Below are 18,511 nucleotides of genomic sequence, written 5' to 3'. Positions count from 1 at the left end.
ATCGGGAAAACGTCATCGATCGACATCAGGAAACCATCATCGATCGACAACCACCAGCGCCCATCGATCGACGAGCACCTATTACATACCGAGTGCAGATGCCGAAGATAGATGTTGCACGTCTTAATGCACTCAGGCCCAAACCCAAACCTTCAGAAAACCAACCAGAGGCCGTCAGGACACCTTCAGATGATGGAATATATTCTATGGAGGTTGATAGGGTTCCTACGGGAAGAACCCTAAGGAAAAAAAGGAAAAAGTGGCGAAACATCTGAAGAGGGGGGGCTAATGAAAAGGAAAAAGAAAGTTTCCGAAAAAGAGTCTTCAGGATTCCTCTAGAAAAGCCATTCGATGAGGCTTATTATACCCACAGATTGTGGATGTTCTTCAGAGAAACCAGAGAGACAGAAGACGACATTAGGAGAATGTTTTGTAAAGCTAGAGAGCAGATGAGGAAGAGGGTTACATTGAAGAAGAAGAGTGATCATGGGCAATTTGCAATACCATGCACGGTGAAGGGTATTGAATTCTCACATGCCTGGTGCGACACAGGAGCATCAGTCAGCGTCCTACCTAGGATTATGGCAGACCATCTAGGTCTGCAGGTAGAGCCTCCCAAGGAATTATTCACTTTTGTGGATTGTTCTTAGAGGAACTCAGGAGGGATTGTGAGAGACCTAGAGGTGCAGATTGGTAATGCCCTAGTTCCAGTAGATTTCCATGTCTTGGACATCAAGCTAATCCAGAACTCTTTTCTATTACTTGGGAGAGCCTTCTTGTCAACAGTGGGAGCAGTTTGCAACTTGCAAACCAACCAGTTGTGCCTAACGCTCATAGATCCTCATGCCCACTACAACCCTATTCTAGTCAAGAAGACATAGACGACCCCCAGAAGAATCAATGATCCAAGAATCATTGCAGCATGCCACTGCGGAGCTAAGTACGAGATAGAATATTCGGCGTTGATCGAAACTCACACTGCAACATCGATCGACAGTGCCCATCAGAAATCGACCGACACACCAAAGGAAGAATCGATCGACAGTAGTCCGGAAGATTGGGAGAACGACTACTACAACCCCACTATGGCAGCATACACCAGACCAAACATGCATACGGAGGAGTATGATGAAGACTATGAGGAGGAACGAGCTACCGAGTACAAAGCCATTCTTGATTAGGAGGATAAACTTCTACATCATTACTTTTGGAAAAATAATGCACCATCGATCGACAGAACAAGCTCGCCATCGATCGACACTCAACCTCATCAGAGAAATCGAAAACGAGCATCGACCGACATCGCCTACTACCCATCGATCAACACTTAAGTCGACGCTACTCGAGACAGAGATTACTCAATTGGAAGTTGGGCAGATGATCGCCATCACGAGAGCTACGCAGTAGAGACAACATATTGTGATCAAGGAGCTGATGAACTTCATGAGGGTTCCACTTATGAGGAACTTCTCAACATGCAAAGACACGATGAGACAGATCAGAAACGAGCAGAAGCTATTTGGGGAAGATCACATTTCAACCATCCGATCGACAGAGCTATTCCTCCATCGATCGACATCAATCCTACAACATCGATCGACATCCGTCCAAAACCAAAACCCACTGTAAGCAAAAAATATAAATCTGATAACCAGTATCTAATTCCAGACGAATTTGGTATTTTCAGGGACCCATATGGCTATGCAAAAGCAATAGATGGACGTACACTGCACGTATCTCGAGAGGATATTGTAGACATCCTTCAGACAGCCAATGGGGCAGACAACCTCTTCATGCAACAATGGACTATTAGAGAACACCAGCAGAAGGTTACAAAGGAGTTCTATGACACAGCTGGTGGCATCGATAAAATCTTCAAACAGAGGTCTCGACATCCTACTCAACCATCGATCGACGTTGACGCCTCAACATCGGTCGACAGACGTCCTGAATTTGGAAGAAGAGCTTTTGATCTTTTTGGAACCAGAAAATTCTACTGGGAAGAGAAGGATGAGTATGGAATCTACAGAGATGTTAAGGGATACGCCAGAGACGTAGATGGACACACCATTCGCGTTTTCAACAAAGATATCAGAAGACTTCTGGAAAGAGCTTCGAGAGATGAACCCAACTACATATGCCTTCCAGAACATGCTAGCTCATTCACACAGACCAAGCTAGTACCAGAGATCTACACCAAGGACGAGATCAATGAGATGTTCTGTGGAATCTGCGGAGAACAAGAGAAGAACAAAGAAGACTTCCAGATGAAGCTTGATGGAGTCTACTATCCATTGCATGATAGTATCAGTTGGCTAACTACTTGCATGGAAGAGATGAGGCAAAACATAGCCAGAATTCAGCGTGCGGCCGACGTGACTCGCTCTACATCGATCGACAGACATCGACAGGCATCGGTCGATAGTCGCTTACATGCATCAATCGACAACCGCTTACCAGCATCGGTCGACGACAACCCACCACACTCACATACGATGAAGTCTCAACCAAATTTTCACACCAGGGGAGAGATAGATCAGTTGGTAGAAGGGATCTACAGAGCTCTGGAAACTACAGAAGAGAGGCTTGACAGGAGATGTGATGACATCTATTTCCAAATGGATCTTAGAATTAGTGCTTTGACTTCCAAGATAGAAGCTATTCAAGGGGAATTAGTGGAGATTCAGAGTTACATTGCCTGTCGACCAGAAGCATTAGCATCCGCATCACTCGACAGAAGCAACAACATATCGACCGACATTCGTCGCCAGACATCGGTCGACGACGCTACAAACCGAGGCCGGCTAGTACAAAAGGTGACATCAGACAAGTTTGACACACATAACCATGGAGAAGAGATCTCAGCTGACACATACGCCACAGTTATGAGACATCAGTTCAATCTGGAGAGTTTTGGAGATAGACTGCAGAAGATAGAAGATGCAACTACAATAATGAAAGACAAATGGCGCAGAGGAGATGAAGCAATGTGAGACTTCACTGGTACATGGTTCAACAAGCGCAGAGAAGAAATGGAGACTTGTTTCCCAACAAGTGACAGCTTTCAACATTACTAGCCAAATCACCTCCAAAAGTCTAGCTACATGACTATAACAAAGCTCTGAGTGGGAGGCAACCCACTATTAGGTAATATTTATTTAGTTTTTATGAATCTACTATTTATGTTGGTTTTTAATTATTGCAGGTCATAAAAGAAAAAAAAAAAAAAAAAAAAAGAGATCCGAGTAGACGATTGCCGTCAGTATCGACCGACAAAACACTGTCGACATCGATCGACATAGCATCACCTGTCGCGACCGATATCAACATCCTAACATCGGTCGACATACATTCCGGTCTGGTATATAGTTCTAACTTGTTACATTACATACTTATGATTTATTTATCACCATAACTTCGACTGAGTTTACACTGGGGACAGTGTAGTTTAAGTCTGGGGGGAGGTTTACTGATAGTAGTTTATTTATGAGTCTTATTAAAATATATTTTCAAACAAAAAGTTTTTATTGAGTCAAGAAGGGGATAATGAACTTATTAGATTTTTGCTTGTTATCTAACCACTCTTTAGCACCATTCTAGACTTATTAATTGTATATAGTACTAAAGATACTAAAGTGGATCAACCTGTCAACTATGGTACACTTGCTGAGATTGTTTAAAGGAACCAAATCTGACCTCCAACACTAAACCTGACACAACTGCTTGTCTTGGGGCTTGATATACATGGGATCGGATTCTTCAAACAAGTCTGGAAGGTAAAGCCTTGTGTATATAGATTTATCATCCTCTCTCTCTCTCTCTCTCTCTATTTTCGAAATATAGATTTAAAAAAAAAATTATTATTATATATATACATATCTATTAGAGATTTATTAGGAAGGGATTCAAACAGGACTTGGAGGCTATAACCATCAAGGCTTGCTTCATAAGAATTCTATAGGTAAAGGATTCGAGCAGGACTTGGTGGCTACAACCACTAAGGCTTGCTTTATAAGAATTCTATAGGTAAAGGATTAGAACAGGACTTGGTGGCTACAACCATTAAGGCTTACTTCACAAATAATCCTAGGATATAGGTCAAAAAAAAGTGAACATGACTTGGTGGCAACCACCATTAAATCTTGATTCATGGAAGCCTGTCCAATCTTGGTCAATGATCTTGCAAATATAAGCAGACTTTGACTAAGAGAGAAAGTTAGTAGAAAGAGAGGATAAGAACTAATGTTTACCTGAAGGTCTAGATACTTGTTTGAAAATCCTTGCATCCTGTGATCGATACTCCCAAGGTAAAGCTTGCACTTTTATTTATTCTAAGAAATGAGGTTGGTAGAGGGGAATGCCAGACAAGATTTTCTAAGTTGTCAGCTAGGTGAATTTGGTTGCTAAGCTAGGATATGGTATAATGTGCTTTTGTGATTAGGACTTCTTAGATGTGGATTGCAATATTGTAGAGGTGATGATTCTAGGTTTAAAATTGTGTGAGTCCCTGCTGTTTTCAAACCTCTTTCAGAGAGACTGCCTGTTTGTTTTGCTTGAGGACAAGCAAAAGGGTAAGTCTGGGGGAGTTAATAGACCATGGATTTGACCCACTTTCACTCATGGTTTATAGGTGTTTTTACTACTAATTATTATATTATAGAGTCTATTTATTATATTTATAAGATCCGGAGTGATTTGGAGATAAGTGATGATTTTGGAGCATTTTGGAGATATTTGGAGCAAGCACCCGAAATGACCATCGAGCTCGACCATCGGTCGATATTTAGGAAAAAATATCGATTGATGTTCACATCAGAACATCGATCGACAGCGAAGCGCGCAGAAGGCCCGTTTGGCCACAGCCGACTTGAAGCCTAAGTCTTCACCAATTTACAAGATTACCCCTGACGAGTTTTAACCTAATTATATAAGCTTTGCTACTATGTTACAGGTAAAGGGGGTGCTTTCTTGTGTTTCTAGTTTTATTATTGTCAGCAAAGGTTTTTAGGATTTTGATAGATCGGAGAGAAGATCCAAAGTTATAATTTTTTTATTGGAACTCCATTAATATCTATTTACTATTCTAATGAAGTTTTCTTACCTAATTGCTTTCATGAATTGCTTGGCCATGTCTGAGTAGTTCCATTGTTAGATTTAGGGTTTAATTAGGTTATGAGGGATTAGCCACAACTATAGATTGTTGAGTTTAGATAATTATCATTAGGATTGTTATTAATGTCTGATTCTAGATTAGCTACCTAGAACTTGCCCTATATAAAAGAGATAGCTTCATTTTCATCCTGAAACCATTCTAACTGAGCTAAGTTTCTTGCTAAGAGTAAGGCGAGAGCTGATCTAGTAAGCTTAGTAAGCATCATTCAACCCGCGCATAAAGCTTAACTAGAAGCGCGTCGATCAATATCAATACTGAATAATCGATCGACGGAGTGAAAGGTGTATCGATCGATATCCCTAAAGGATCATCGATCGACACTGCTATTGATCGAACACATTTGTTTGGCTCATTAGATCTAGTTAATAGACGAGTCCAGACATACGAGAGCTGATTGACTTGTTGATTTAGTAGTTGAGCTTTACATTATCATGCATGCAGCTCATTAGGCATCTGTAGGATTATAATCCCAAGTTTCCTGAATAAAAACCCTAAGTCTAGCTATTTCCTTTTAAGCACCAAAACCTCAACCAATCAATCGAGCAATTACTTGTTAAACAAAACTGCAACTTTTCATTTAAATCATTAAAACCACCTTACTTAACAAATCATATTAGATTCATTAGGTTCCCTAGCTCCTTGTGGATTCGATACCTAAGTACTATAATTGAACCTTTTATTTGAGAGAGTAAATTCACTCTTTAGGGTAATGTGAGTGAGATCATCTCTTCAGTTAAAGCAGGAAGCAGAGATAATAGGTTAGATGTATCAACATTTCCCTGGACTCTAACACCACTCCACAATCGCCTCCTTCCATCAGCCATATCTTAGTCCAGTCAAGTCCAATAACATCCGCTGAAGAACGCCACCGTTTCCATTTATGTAGAAAACAACATGCGTGTCTGAACATCTTCTCTTTACAGCATGAATGATATGGGAAGCCCAAATTAGAAAAAGGAAACGTTAAAACACCAAAAGGGAATCTTTTCAAGTACTCAAGATGGAAAGTACTTAGACTATACCTCTCTGATGTAGGGTTTGGACCAATGCTCTCACATCTCGGGAGTCAACTGTCCACCCATAAATCAAATATTTGTATGCAGTAAGCTACGTGCTCAACTTGTTACACAATGTACTCTGTGATGACTTTGATTTTATTTTAGATAATAGAGCTCTCAGTACATATGGTGCAGTGTGGCACAAACTCTTTATCACTGTGTATGTCCAAGTTGTTCCTCCTTCAACGATATAAGTCGTGATTGTCCAAGGCGCTCCAACGAACTGAAGTTTCTCAAGATCAATAGGGTGCAATCTCTTTAAATATTCTTCAGGTCCGATGGGAGACTGGATCACAGGGTCTTTAACTCCCTCGTTGTCAAACAGGACACCGAAGGCTGGTAAAGGAGTGAGGATGCAGAGAAGACAAATGACATCGTCTGGTATGAATGGTAGCCTAGGCTGCAAAGAGATTACCATGATAAGATCAGTGTTGCCTCTGAAGGAAGGGTGTTTCAGAGCGAGCTTCTGGTAAATAGTCGTATACCTTCCTGCTTGCCCTTTAGCAATGTTAACCAACAATAGATCTGTTAATAATGTAAGAAAAGTTCTATTAACTGAAGGTACAAATTCATTGATCTCTTTGCGATCATTAGCGAAATGACCTAAAGCTGGAAACTTTTTCATCTATTCCACATTCCAACAGAGAAAGAAGCACTTAAAAAACAAATAAAAAAAATAGCAAACATCTTTAGAGAAATTGGATTGCAGGATATACATACCAGAAGAGGAGGAAAGGCAATCTACGACGGATATTCCAACTTCCAAGCAGCGTTATTGAATCTTCTTGGATGGCAAATTAATCCACGTTGACAAACTGCAATCACTATATACCAGAACGAGAAGTCTCATATTAGATTAGCAATAAAAATAACTTAAATATGAGTTTCATACATACAATTAAGTCCGGTAACTATTTTCATACCTGTTCACAATTATAAGCAGCTCCAGCCCAATTAAACTTCCCATGTATTTATGTTTCTTGATTTCAAAAGATGTACTAAATGGAAATGGATATCTGATTCAGCTAAGCCAATGAGACGTCGCTAAAAAAATGAGCCATTGAAGCCTCCCGGTGGATTTTGCGAAAACGGTTGCTAATGCTTGATGTGGTTTTAGAATTTTTCTGGTTTGTGCATGTAGCACAGATTCTAATACGAGTTTATATAAGCTAAGAAACAGAAGAAGTCAGAACGCTTCCATGTTATCGATTGAAAGAATAAAGAAGAGGATTTAATGAGAATCAGAGTGGAAGAACAGTTCAGTTGAAGAATGCCCGGGTTTCTCTCATGAGAACGATAAGATGAAGTGGAAGAGTCGGGGTCTCAACACTCGAAGATGAAACAGGTTTCTCGGCATGGGCTTGGGTTGGCCAGATGAAAATTTAAAGAAAATCTACACAGAAGCCCAATTTATTCAGCATCAGTGACTTGACGATTTTAAACTTCCTGATTGGCCTGAATTTCCAATCCGACGTGGACAGCTTAAAAAACCTCTTTCAATCTCTTTCATATATTGGGATTATTTTATGTATTATATTTTTTTACATGTTATGAAATAATAAATATGTATAGAATAATTATAAGTCAGTATTAATCCAAACAATAACTTTTTTCTATTTGATAAGATATGTAATTAAATTTAACTGATATTAACATACATAGATATTTTAAATATTAATGTCTATTAGATGACCCTTTATATTCATATGGTTTTTTTCATCATTGTATCTTTTATAGCAAAAATTTTAACTTACTAATAACAAAATTTTCATTGTTAGACTAATAGTTTTCGTAATTTAAAATTTAAAAAAAAAGTTGTCAATGTTCGCTCAAATCATTTATCAAAAATAATTGTTCAAAATAAATTTCGAAATTAAAATATTTATGTATTTTATATGGTTATTTAAAAAGATTTATATATATATATATATATATATATATATCTTTTATTATTAATAATTAATTAAATTAGAATTTTTTACTTATATGATTTTGTAATCATTTGTATTTTGTCATAACAAAAATTTTAAATCATGGATCACAAAATTTAAATATGAGACTTTAAACATTTTAATTAATTTATAGTCGTTTTTAAAAATTCAAAATATAACATATACAGAAAAATCAAAATTTTTATTATAGGGTTACTATGGTTGTTTAATTAATTTTAATAGTTTAAAATTAAACAAATATGATAATAGATACACTAATTTTTATCAAACATTTAGTATTCAAAATTAATAATTGACATATATATTTTAGCCACATTAGACAATTCCGTAATTTTTATTTAAGGAAATTAATAATAAATAACATTAATAATGAATTTATAATTAGTTTAATAAAAAGTTTATTATCTAATTAGATGAACCAACATATTTTCTAATGATTCTAAAAATCATCGTACTGATGACATGTGACTATAAAAAGAAGTTATAATGTTTCTCAATTATATTCTATGGATGTCATCGTATAAATAGATTTAGGACACATGTCGTTTTATGAATAATTTTTAACTTTTAATCAGTTTTTTTTTTTTGAGAAATACATAAAGTGCTCTTATCAATAATGATGCTCTAATAATTCACGTGGCATCATCGTTAATAATCATCTGTAATTATTTTCCAGCGCATAAAGTTTACAAAAGAAAATTTTGCATGTGACATATACAAACATTAAAAACTCTATAAATTAACAATATTCAAAATATAACATTTTATTAATTCATATAATTATTAAATCACATAACTCTTTTAGATTTATATATATATTTATGTAGTAATAAGAAGAAGCAATGATTTTACGGTATATATTGATAAAATCCTACTAATACAAATTTCATTTTATTTTTATTTGATTAATTGGTGTATATAAATTATATACCTTAAATGTAATTAATATACTTGTAGATGTAAAATAATAATATAAGGAATATATTGAAACATTTGAAAAAATAAAAAATAAATATCAGTGTAAATAAAGAAAAAACCATCTAACATTTTGTTTGTATTTTTATAAACTCAGATATATATTTATTATTAATTTCTATTTATATCTAAATTGTATATTTACAAAAGCTTTTGAAAAATTAATTATCTTATTATTTTATGGGAACTTGCCAGAAATACCACATTCATACTACTACTTTTTAGGGAAATTGCCAAAAATACTATTTTCAAAGTACCACTTTTCATGTTTACACTAACCAGTTTTACCTTCATCTTTAATGAAAGGTAAAAGCCATTTATAACCTTTTGATTAACTTTGACAAAAAAAAACATAAGGTTAACTAATCTAAATTTAAAAGATCAACTCTAAACCCTAAATCATAAACTCTAAACCATAAACCATGAAACATCAACTCTAAACCCTAAACCCCGAAACATCAACTCTAAACCCTAAACCCTAAACCCTAAACCTTCAAATCTAAACCCTAAAACATCAACTCTAAACCCTAAACGTAAACCATAAACCCTAAATCTAAACTTAAAACATCAACTTTAAACCCTAGATCAACAACTCTAAACCCTAAACTATGAAACATCAACACTAAACCCTAAACCCCGAAACATCAACTCTAAACCATAAACATTCAGATCTAAACCCTAAAACGTCAACTCTAAACCCTAAACGTAAACCCTAAACCCTAAACCCTATATTTTTCTGAAATTCGAACCCTAAACCCTAAAACCCTAAACCTTAAAATCTAAACCCTAAAACATCAACCCTAAACCCTAAATGTAAACCCTAAACCCTAAACGTAAACCCTAAACCCTAAAACTCTTAACCTTCAAATCTAAACCCTTAAACATCAACTCTAGTTTTAGGGTTTAGGATTTGGGGTTTACGGTTTAGAATTAAAGGTTTAGGGTTTAGAGTTTAGAGTTAATGTTTTAGGGTTTAGGGTTAATGTTTTAGGGTTTAGGGTTTAGAGTTTACTTTTTAGGGTTTAGGGTTTAGTGTTGATAGTTTAGGGTTCAGTGTTGATGGTTTGGGGTTTATAGTTGAAGTTTAGGGTTTAGGGTTTAGAGTTGATGATTTAAGGTTTAGAGTTGAAGGTTTAGGGTTTAGAGTTGATGTTTTGGGGTTAAGGGTTTAGAGTTGATGTTTCTGGGTTTAGGGTTCGTATTTCAAAAAAAAAAAAAGGTTTAGGATTGATGGTTTAGGGTTTAGAGTTGAGTTTTAGGGTTTAGGGTTTAAATTTCAAAATAGTATAATTCGAAAAAAAATTAAAACAATTATTTTTTTATTTTTTAAAATTTTAAAATTTTTATTTATTTAAATTTTTATTTATTATATATATAAAGAACAAGGGCATAAGAGTATTTAGCCACTTAATGAACAAAATATTTTTGAAAATGTCCTTTTAGTGGTGGTAAAAATGAAAAGTGGTAGCATGCAAGTGGTAAACATGTAATTTCCCCCACTTTTTATCTCTAATTTAGGATTCTAATAAATATATAAATAAATACTTAAAAATTTTAAAAATAGTTTCAAACATAATTTTCGATTTTCTAAAAGAAATTTTGAAAAAAAAAATTCGAAAAAAAATTTCAAAAAAAAGAATTATAAAAAAGTTCGAATTTGAAAAGTATAATTCGAAAAACATAAAAATAAATTATTTTATTATTTATTATTTATTATTTTATTTTTTATTTATTTAAATATAATTTATTATATATATATAGATCAAGAGTGTAATAGTTTTTTGCCACTTAATGAAGAAAGTATTTTTGAAAATGTCTCTTTAATGGTGGTAAAGATGAAAATTGGTACCTTGAAAGTGGTAAACATGAAATTTCCCATTATTTTATCATACATATTATATTATATCTTACAGTAATTTAATTCAAAAAAATAATTCATCATGTTTATTAATTTATGAATTTATACTTTATTACTGATATGTATATATATATACTAGGACCGGTCCACTCTGCGGACGGGATGATAATTTGAAAATAATTTAAATTGTTAGATTATATTTTTATTTTATTTTGGTTTAATATTTGTTTTATTTTAAAATGTTTTGTTCTATATTAATATGAATCATTATTTTATTGATTGTTATTTTTTACTTAGTCTCATTCTCATTACAATTAAGTAATTTTTTTTCTCAGGATTAATAAGATTATTTATTTGAAGTTTTATTATGTTTTTATTTCAACGGTGTAGAATTATTGATTTGTTTATTCTCTTAAATTATTTTATATCGTGTGTCTCTTATTCGACTATATAACTATATATTTTATTTTTACGTAGTTGTGAATCTACGTTTATAATTTTTTTATTGTCTATTAGAGTGTTGATTGTGGGAAGAGAATATTATGGGTTGGTTACTAATTTTTACTCTTTCCGTATATATTATTTATGTAATTTAAAAATGATTATTGGTTAATATACATGTCTTTACATCAGAATTTGCTATGTATACTTTTCTACCTAGCAATATTATGGGTGTAAAATCTATTTATATTATTTTTATATGTGTGTACACATGTTAGAATAATTTATAATGTAAAATAAGAGTTGTATGTGGGCGAAATGTAAAAAGAAAACAGAGTGAAGAGTCTCAAAATAATAGTGATTATAGTTTTGCAATTGATGTTGTTGCCGAAGCTTTAGAGTGGATGATAATTAGTGGGATATTACCTCTGTGTCTTCGTGAATCTGTATCCAAGACATCCAAGCATTAGGGCCGGTTGCTTTTACTGCAAGTGATGAGATGTTTCAAGTACTAGTGCCAAGTAACGGGTGTTGTCAGTCACTGTAAACGAAATCAAGTTGATATGGATGTATTATCTAAACGTGTAGATCTAACCTGCGTGTTTGAACATCCTTGAAGATTTCCTTATAGACGATATTAGTAACTTTATCTTCACAGTCTTTACCAGAAGTTTCGTCTAGTATTTTAAGCTAAGATAGAATTGTTACTCAAGACATAGCAACGTACAATTGTCTGTGATACTAGGGTTAATATAGCCAGAGTAAAAAAAAAATATACACGTGTACACATCTGCCTTCATCTTTAATGAAAGGTAAAAGACATTTATAACCTTTTGATTAACTTTGACAAAAAAAAACATAAGGTTAACTAATCTAAATTTAAAAGATCAACTCAAAACCCTAAATCATAAACTCTAAACCCTAAACCATGAAACATCAACTCTAAATCCTAAACCCAGAAACATCAACTCTAAACCCTAAACCCTAAACCCTAAACCTTCAAATCTAAACCCTAAAACATCAACTCTAAACCCTAAACGTAAACCTTAAACCCTAAATCTAAACTTAAAACATCAACTTTAAACCCTAGATCAACAACCCTAAACCCTAAACCATGAAACATCAACACTAAACCCCGAAACATCAACTCTAAACCCTAAACATTCAGATCTAAAGCTTAAAACATCAACTCTAAACCCTAAACGTAAACCCTAAACCCTAAACCCTATATTTTTCTGAAATTCGAACCCTAAACCCTAAAACCCTAAACCTTCAAATCTAAACCCTAAAACATCAACTCTAAACCTTAAATGTAAACCCTAAACTCTAAACGTAAACCCTAAACCCTAAAACTCTAAACCTTCAAATCTAAACCCTAAAACATCAACTCTAGTTTTAGGGTTTAGGATTTGGGGTTTACGGTTTAGAATTGAAGGTTTAGGGTTTAGAGTTGAAGGTTTAGGGTTTAGGGTTTAGACTTAATGTTTTAGGGTTTAGGGTTAATGTTTTAGGGTTAGGGTTTAGAGTATACTTTTTAGAGTTTAGGGTTTAGTGTTGATAGTTTAGGGTTCAGTGTTGATAGTTTAGGGTTTAGAGTTGAAGTTTAGGGTTTAGGGTTTAGAGTTGATGATTTAGGGTTTAGAGTTGAATGTTTAGAGTTTAGAGTTGATGTTTTGGGTTTCAGGGTTTAGAGTTGATGTTTCTGGGTTTAGGGTTCGTATTTCAAAAAAAAAAAGGTTTAGGATTGATGGTTTAGGGTTTAGAGTTGAGTTTTAGGGTTTAGGGTTTAAATTTCAAAATAGTATAATTCGAAAAAAAATTAAAAAAATTATTTTTTTATTTTTTTAAATTTTTATTTATTTAAATATTTATTTATTATATATATAAAGAACAAGGGCATAAGAGTATTTTGCCACTTAATGAACAAGATATTTTTGAAAATGTCCCTTTAGTGGTGGTAAAAATGAAAAGTGCTAGCATGCAAGTGGTAAACATGTAATTTCCCCCACTTTTTATCTCTAGTTTAGGATTCTAATAAATATATAAATAAATACTTAAAAATGTTAAAAATAGTTTCAAACATAATTTTCGATTTTCTAAAGAAGTTTTGAAAATAAAAATTCGAAAAAAAAATTTCAAAAAAAAGAATTATAAAAAAGTTCGAATTAGAAAAGTATAATTCGAAAAACATAAAAATAAATTATTTTTTTATTTATTTATTTTATTTATTTTTTATTTCTTTAAATAATAATTTATTATATATATATAGATCAAGAGTATAATAGTTTTTTGCCACTTAATGAAGAAAGTATTTTTGAAAATGTCTCTTTAATGGTGGTAAAGATGAAATGTGGTACCTTGAAAGTGGTAAACATGAAATTTCTCATTATTTTATCATACATATTATATTATATCTTACAGGAATTTAATTCAAAAAAATAATTCATCATGTTTATTAATTTATGAATTTATACTTTATTACTGATATGTATATATATATACTAGGGCCGGTCCACCCTGCGAACGGGATGATAATTTGAAAATAATTTAAATTGTTAGATTATATTTTTATTTTATTTTGGTTTAATATTTGTTTTATTTTAAAATGTTTTGTTCTATATTAATATGAATCATTATTTTATTGATTGTTATTTTTTACTCAGTCTCATTCTCATTACAATTAAGTAATTTTTTTCTTAGGATTAATAAGATTATTTATTTGAAGTTTTATTATGTTTTTATTTCAACGGTGTAGAATTATTGATTTGTTTATTCTCTTAAATTATTTTATATCGTGTGTCTCTTATTCGACTATATAACTATATATTTTATTTTTACGTAGTTGTGAATCTACGTTTATAATTTTTTTTATTGTCTATTAGAGTGTTGATTGTGGGAAGAGAATATTATGGGTTGGTTACTAATTTTTACTCTTTCCGTATATATTATTTATGTAATTTAAAAATGATTATTTGTTAATATACATGTCTTTACATCAGAATTTGCTATGTATACTTTTCTACCTAGCAATATTATGGGTGTAAAATCTATTTATATTATTTTTATATGTGTGTACACATGTTAGAATAATTTATAATGTAAAATAAGAGTTGTATGTGGGCGAAATGTAAAAAGAAAACAGAGTGAAGAGTCTCAAAATAATAGTGATTATAGTTTTGCAATTGATGTTGTTGCCGAAGCTTTAGAGTGGATGATAATTAGTGGGATGTTACCTCTGTGTCTTCGTGAATCTGTATCCAAGACATCCAAGCATTAGGGCCGGTTGCTTTTACTGCAAGTGATGAGATGTTTCAAGTACTAGTGCCAAGTAACGGGTGTTGTCAGTCACTGTAAACGAAATCAAGTTGATATGGATGTATTATCTAAACGTGTAGATCTAACCTGCGTGTTTGAACATCCTTGAAGATTTTCTTATAGACGATATTAGTAACTTTATCTTCACAGTCTTTACCAGAAGTTTCGTCTAGTATTTTAAGCTAAGATAGAATTGTTACTCAAGACATAGCAACGTACAATTGTCTGTGATACTAGGGTTAATATAGCCAGAGTAAAAAAAAAATATACACGTGTACACATCTGCCTTCATCTTTAATGAAAGGTAAAAGACATTTATAACCTTTTGATTAACTTTGACAAAAAAAAACATAAGGTTAACTAATCAAAATTTAAAAGATCAACTCAAAACCCTAAATCATAAACTCTAAACCCTAAACCATGAAACATCAACTCTAAATCCTAAACCCAGAAACATCAACTCTAAACCCTAAACCCTAAACCTTCAAATCTAAACCCTAAAACATCAACTCTAAACCCTAAACGTAAACCTTAAACCCTAAATCTAAACTTAAAACATCAACTTTAAACCCTAGATCAACAACCCTAAACCCTAAACCATGAAACATCAACACTAAACCCTAAACCCCGAAACATCAACTCTAAACCCTAAACATTCAGATCTAAAGCTTAAAACATCAACTCTAAACCCTAAACGTAAACCCTAAACCCTAAACCCTATATTTTTCTGAAATTCGAACCCTAAACCCTAAAACCCTAAACCTTCAAATCTAAACCCTAAAACATCAACTCTAAACCTTAAATGTAAACCCTAAACTCTAAACGTAAACCCTAAACCCTAAAACTCTAAACCTTCAAATCTAAACCCTAAAAAATCAACTCTAGTTTTAGGGTTTAGGATTTGGGGTTTACGGTTTAGAATTGAAGGTTTAGGGTTTAGAGTTGAAGGTTTAGGGTTTAGGGTTTAGACTTAATGTTTTAGGGTTTAGGGTTAATGTTTTAGGGTTAGGGTTTAGAGTATACTTTTTAGAGTTTAGGGTTTAGTGTTGATAGTTTAGGGTTCAGTGTTGATAGTTTAGGGTTTAGAGTTGAAGTTTAGGGTTTAGGGTTTAGAGTTGATGATTTAGGGTTTAGAGTTGAATGTTTAGAGTTTAGAGTTGATGTTTTGGGGTTCAGGGTTTAGAGTTGATGTTTCTGGGTTTAGGGTTCGTATTTCAAAAAAAAAAAGGTTTAGGATTGATGGTTTAGGGTTTAGAGTTGAGTTTTAGGGTTTAGGGTTTAAATTTCAAAATAGTATAATTCGAAAAAAAATTAAAAAATTATTTTTTTATTTTTTTAAATTTTTATTTATTTAAATATTTATTTATTATATATATAAAGAACAAGGGCATAAGAGTATTTTGCCACTTAATGAACAAGATATTTTTGAAAATGTCCCTTTAGTGGTGGTAAAAATGAAAAGTGCTAGCATGCAAGTGGTAAACATGTAATTTCCCCCACTTTTTATCTCTAGTTTAGGATTCTAATAAATATATAAATAAATACTTAAAAATGTTAAAAATAGTTTCAAACATAATTTTCGATTTTCTAAAGAAGTTTTGAAAATAAAAATTCGAAAAAAAAATTTCAAAAAAAAGAATTATAAAAAAGTTCGAATTAGAAAAGTATAATTCGAAAAACATAAAAATAAATTATTTTATTTATTTATTTATTTTATTTATTTTTTATTTCTTTAAATAATAATTTATTATATATATATAGATCAAGAGTATAATAGTTTTTTGCCACTTAATGAAGAAAGTATTTTTGAAAATGTCTCTTTAATGGTGGTAAAGATGAAATGTGGTACCTTGAAAGTGGCAAACATGAAATTTCTCATTATTTTATCATACATATTATATTATATCTTACAGGAATTTAATTCAAAAAAATAATTCATCATGTTTATTAATTTATGAATTTATACTTTATTACTGATATGTATATATATATACTAGGGCCGGTCCACCCTGCGAACGGGATGATAATTTGAAAATAATTTAAATTGTTAGATTATATTTTTATTTTATTTTGGTTTAATATTTGTTTTATTTTAAAATGTTTTGTTCTATGTTAATAGGAATCATTATTTTATTGATTGTTATTTTTTACTCAGTCTCATTCTCATTACAATTAAGTAATTTTTTTTCTTAGGATTAATAAGATTATTTATTTGAAGTTTTATTATGTTTTTATTTCAACGGTGTAGAATTATTGATTTGTTTATTCTCTTAAATTATTTTATATCGTGTGTCTCTTATTCGACTATATAACTATATATTTTATTTTTACGTAGTTGTGAATCTACGTTTATAATTTTTTTTATTGTCTATTAGAGTGTTGATTGTGGGAAGAGAATATTATGGGTTGGTTACTAATTTTTACTCTTTCCGTATATATTATTTATGTAATTTAAAAATGATTATTTGTTAATATACATGTCTTTACATCAGAATTTGCTATGTATACTTTTCTACCTAGCAATATTATGGGTGTAAAATCTATTTATATTATTTTTATATGTGTGTACACATGTTAGAATAATTTATAATGTAAAATAAGAGTTGTATGTGGGCGAAATGTAAAAAGAAAACAGAGTGAAGAGTCTCAAAATAATAGTGATTATAGTTTTGCAATTGATGTTGTTGCCGAAGCTTTAGAGTGGATGATAACTAGTGGGATGTTACCTCTGTGTCTTCGTGAATCTGTATCCAAGACATCCAAGCATTAGGGCCGGTTGCTTTTACTGCAAGTGATGAGATGTTTCAAGTACTAGTGCCAAGTAACGGGTGTTGTCAGTCACTGTAAACGAAATCAAGTTGATATGGATGTATTATCTAAACGTGTAGATCTAACCTGCGTGTTTGAACATCCTTGAAGATTTTCTTATAGACGATATTAGTAACTTTATCTTCACAGTCTTTACCAGAAGTTTCGTCTAGTATTTTAAGCTAAGATAGAATTGTTACTCAGGACATAGCAACGTACAATTGTCTGTGATACTAGGGTTAATATAGCCAGAGTAAAAAAAAAAATATACACGTGTACACATCTGCCTTCATCTTTAATGAAAGGTAAAAGACATTTATAACCTTTTGATTAACTTTGACAAAAAAAAACATAAGATTAACTAATCTAAATTTAAAAGATCAACTCAAAACCCTAAATCATAAACTCTAAACCCCAAACCATGAAACATCAACTCTAAATCCTAAACCCAGAAACATCAACTCTAAACTCTAAACCCTAAACCCTAAACCCTAAACCTTCAAATCTAAACCCTAAAACATCAACTCTAAACCCTAAACGTAAACCTTAAACCCTAAATCTAAACTTAAAACATCAACTTTAAACCCTAGATCAACAACTCTAAACCCTAAACCATGAAACATCAACACTAAACCCTAAACCCCGAAACATCAACTCTAAACCCTAAACATTCAGATCTAAAGCTTAAAACATCAACTCTAAACCCTAAACGTAAACCCTAAACCCTAAACCCTATATTTTTCTGAAATTCGAACCCTAAACCCTAAAACCCTAAACCTTCAAATCTAAACCCTAAAACATCAACTCTAAACCTTAAATGTAAACCCTAAACTCTAAACGTAAACCCTAAACCCTAAAACTCTAAACCTTCAAATCTAAACCCTAAAACATAAACTCTAGTTTTAGGGTTTAGGATTTGGGGTTTACGGTT

General features: G+C 32.1%; 1 protein-coding gene across 1 annotated transcript; it reads right to left on the bottom strand.

Moving 5' to 3' along the window:
• Positions 1-5,560: 5,560 nt before the first annotated feature.
• Positions 5,561-7,239, bottom strand: LOC106399097 (uroporphyrinogen decarboxylase 1, chloroplastic-like). Its single transcript, XM_048748315.1, has one exon. The coding sequence runs from the start codon at positions 6,854-6,856 to the stop codon at positions 6,281-6,283; it is 576 nt and encodes a 191-aa protein (XP_048604272.1). The 5' UTR covers positions 6,857-7,239; the 3' UTR covers positions 5,561-6,280.
• Between the last annotated feature and the right edge of the window lie 11,272 nt (positions 7,240-18,511).

The sequence above is a fragment of the Brassica napus genome, chromosome C2 (genome assembly GCF_020379485.1).
Source record: "Brassica napus cultivar Da-Ae chromosome C2, Da-Ae, whole genome shotgun sequence".
Classification (NCBI taxonomy): domain Eukaryota; kingdom Viridiplantae; phylum Streptophyta; class Magnoliopsida; order Brassicales; family Brassicaceae; genus Brassica; species Brassica napus.
The sequence above is the reverse complement of the archived record's forward strand: the minus strand, read 5'-3'. Positions and strand labels throughout refer to the sequence as shown.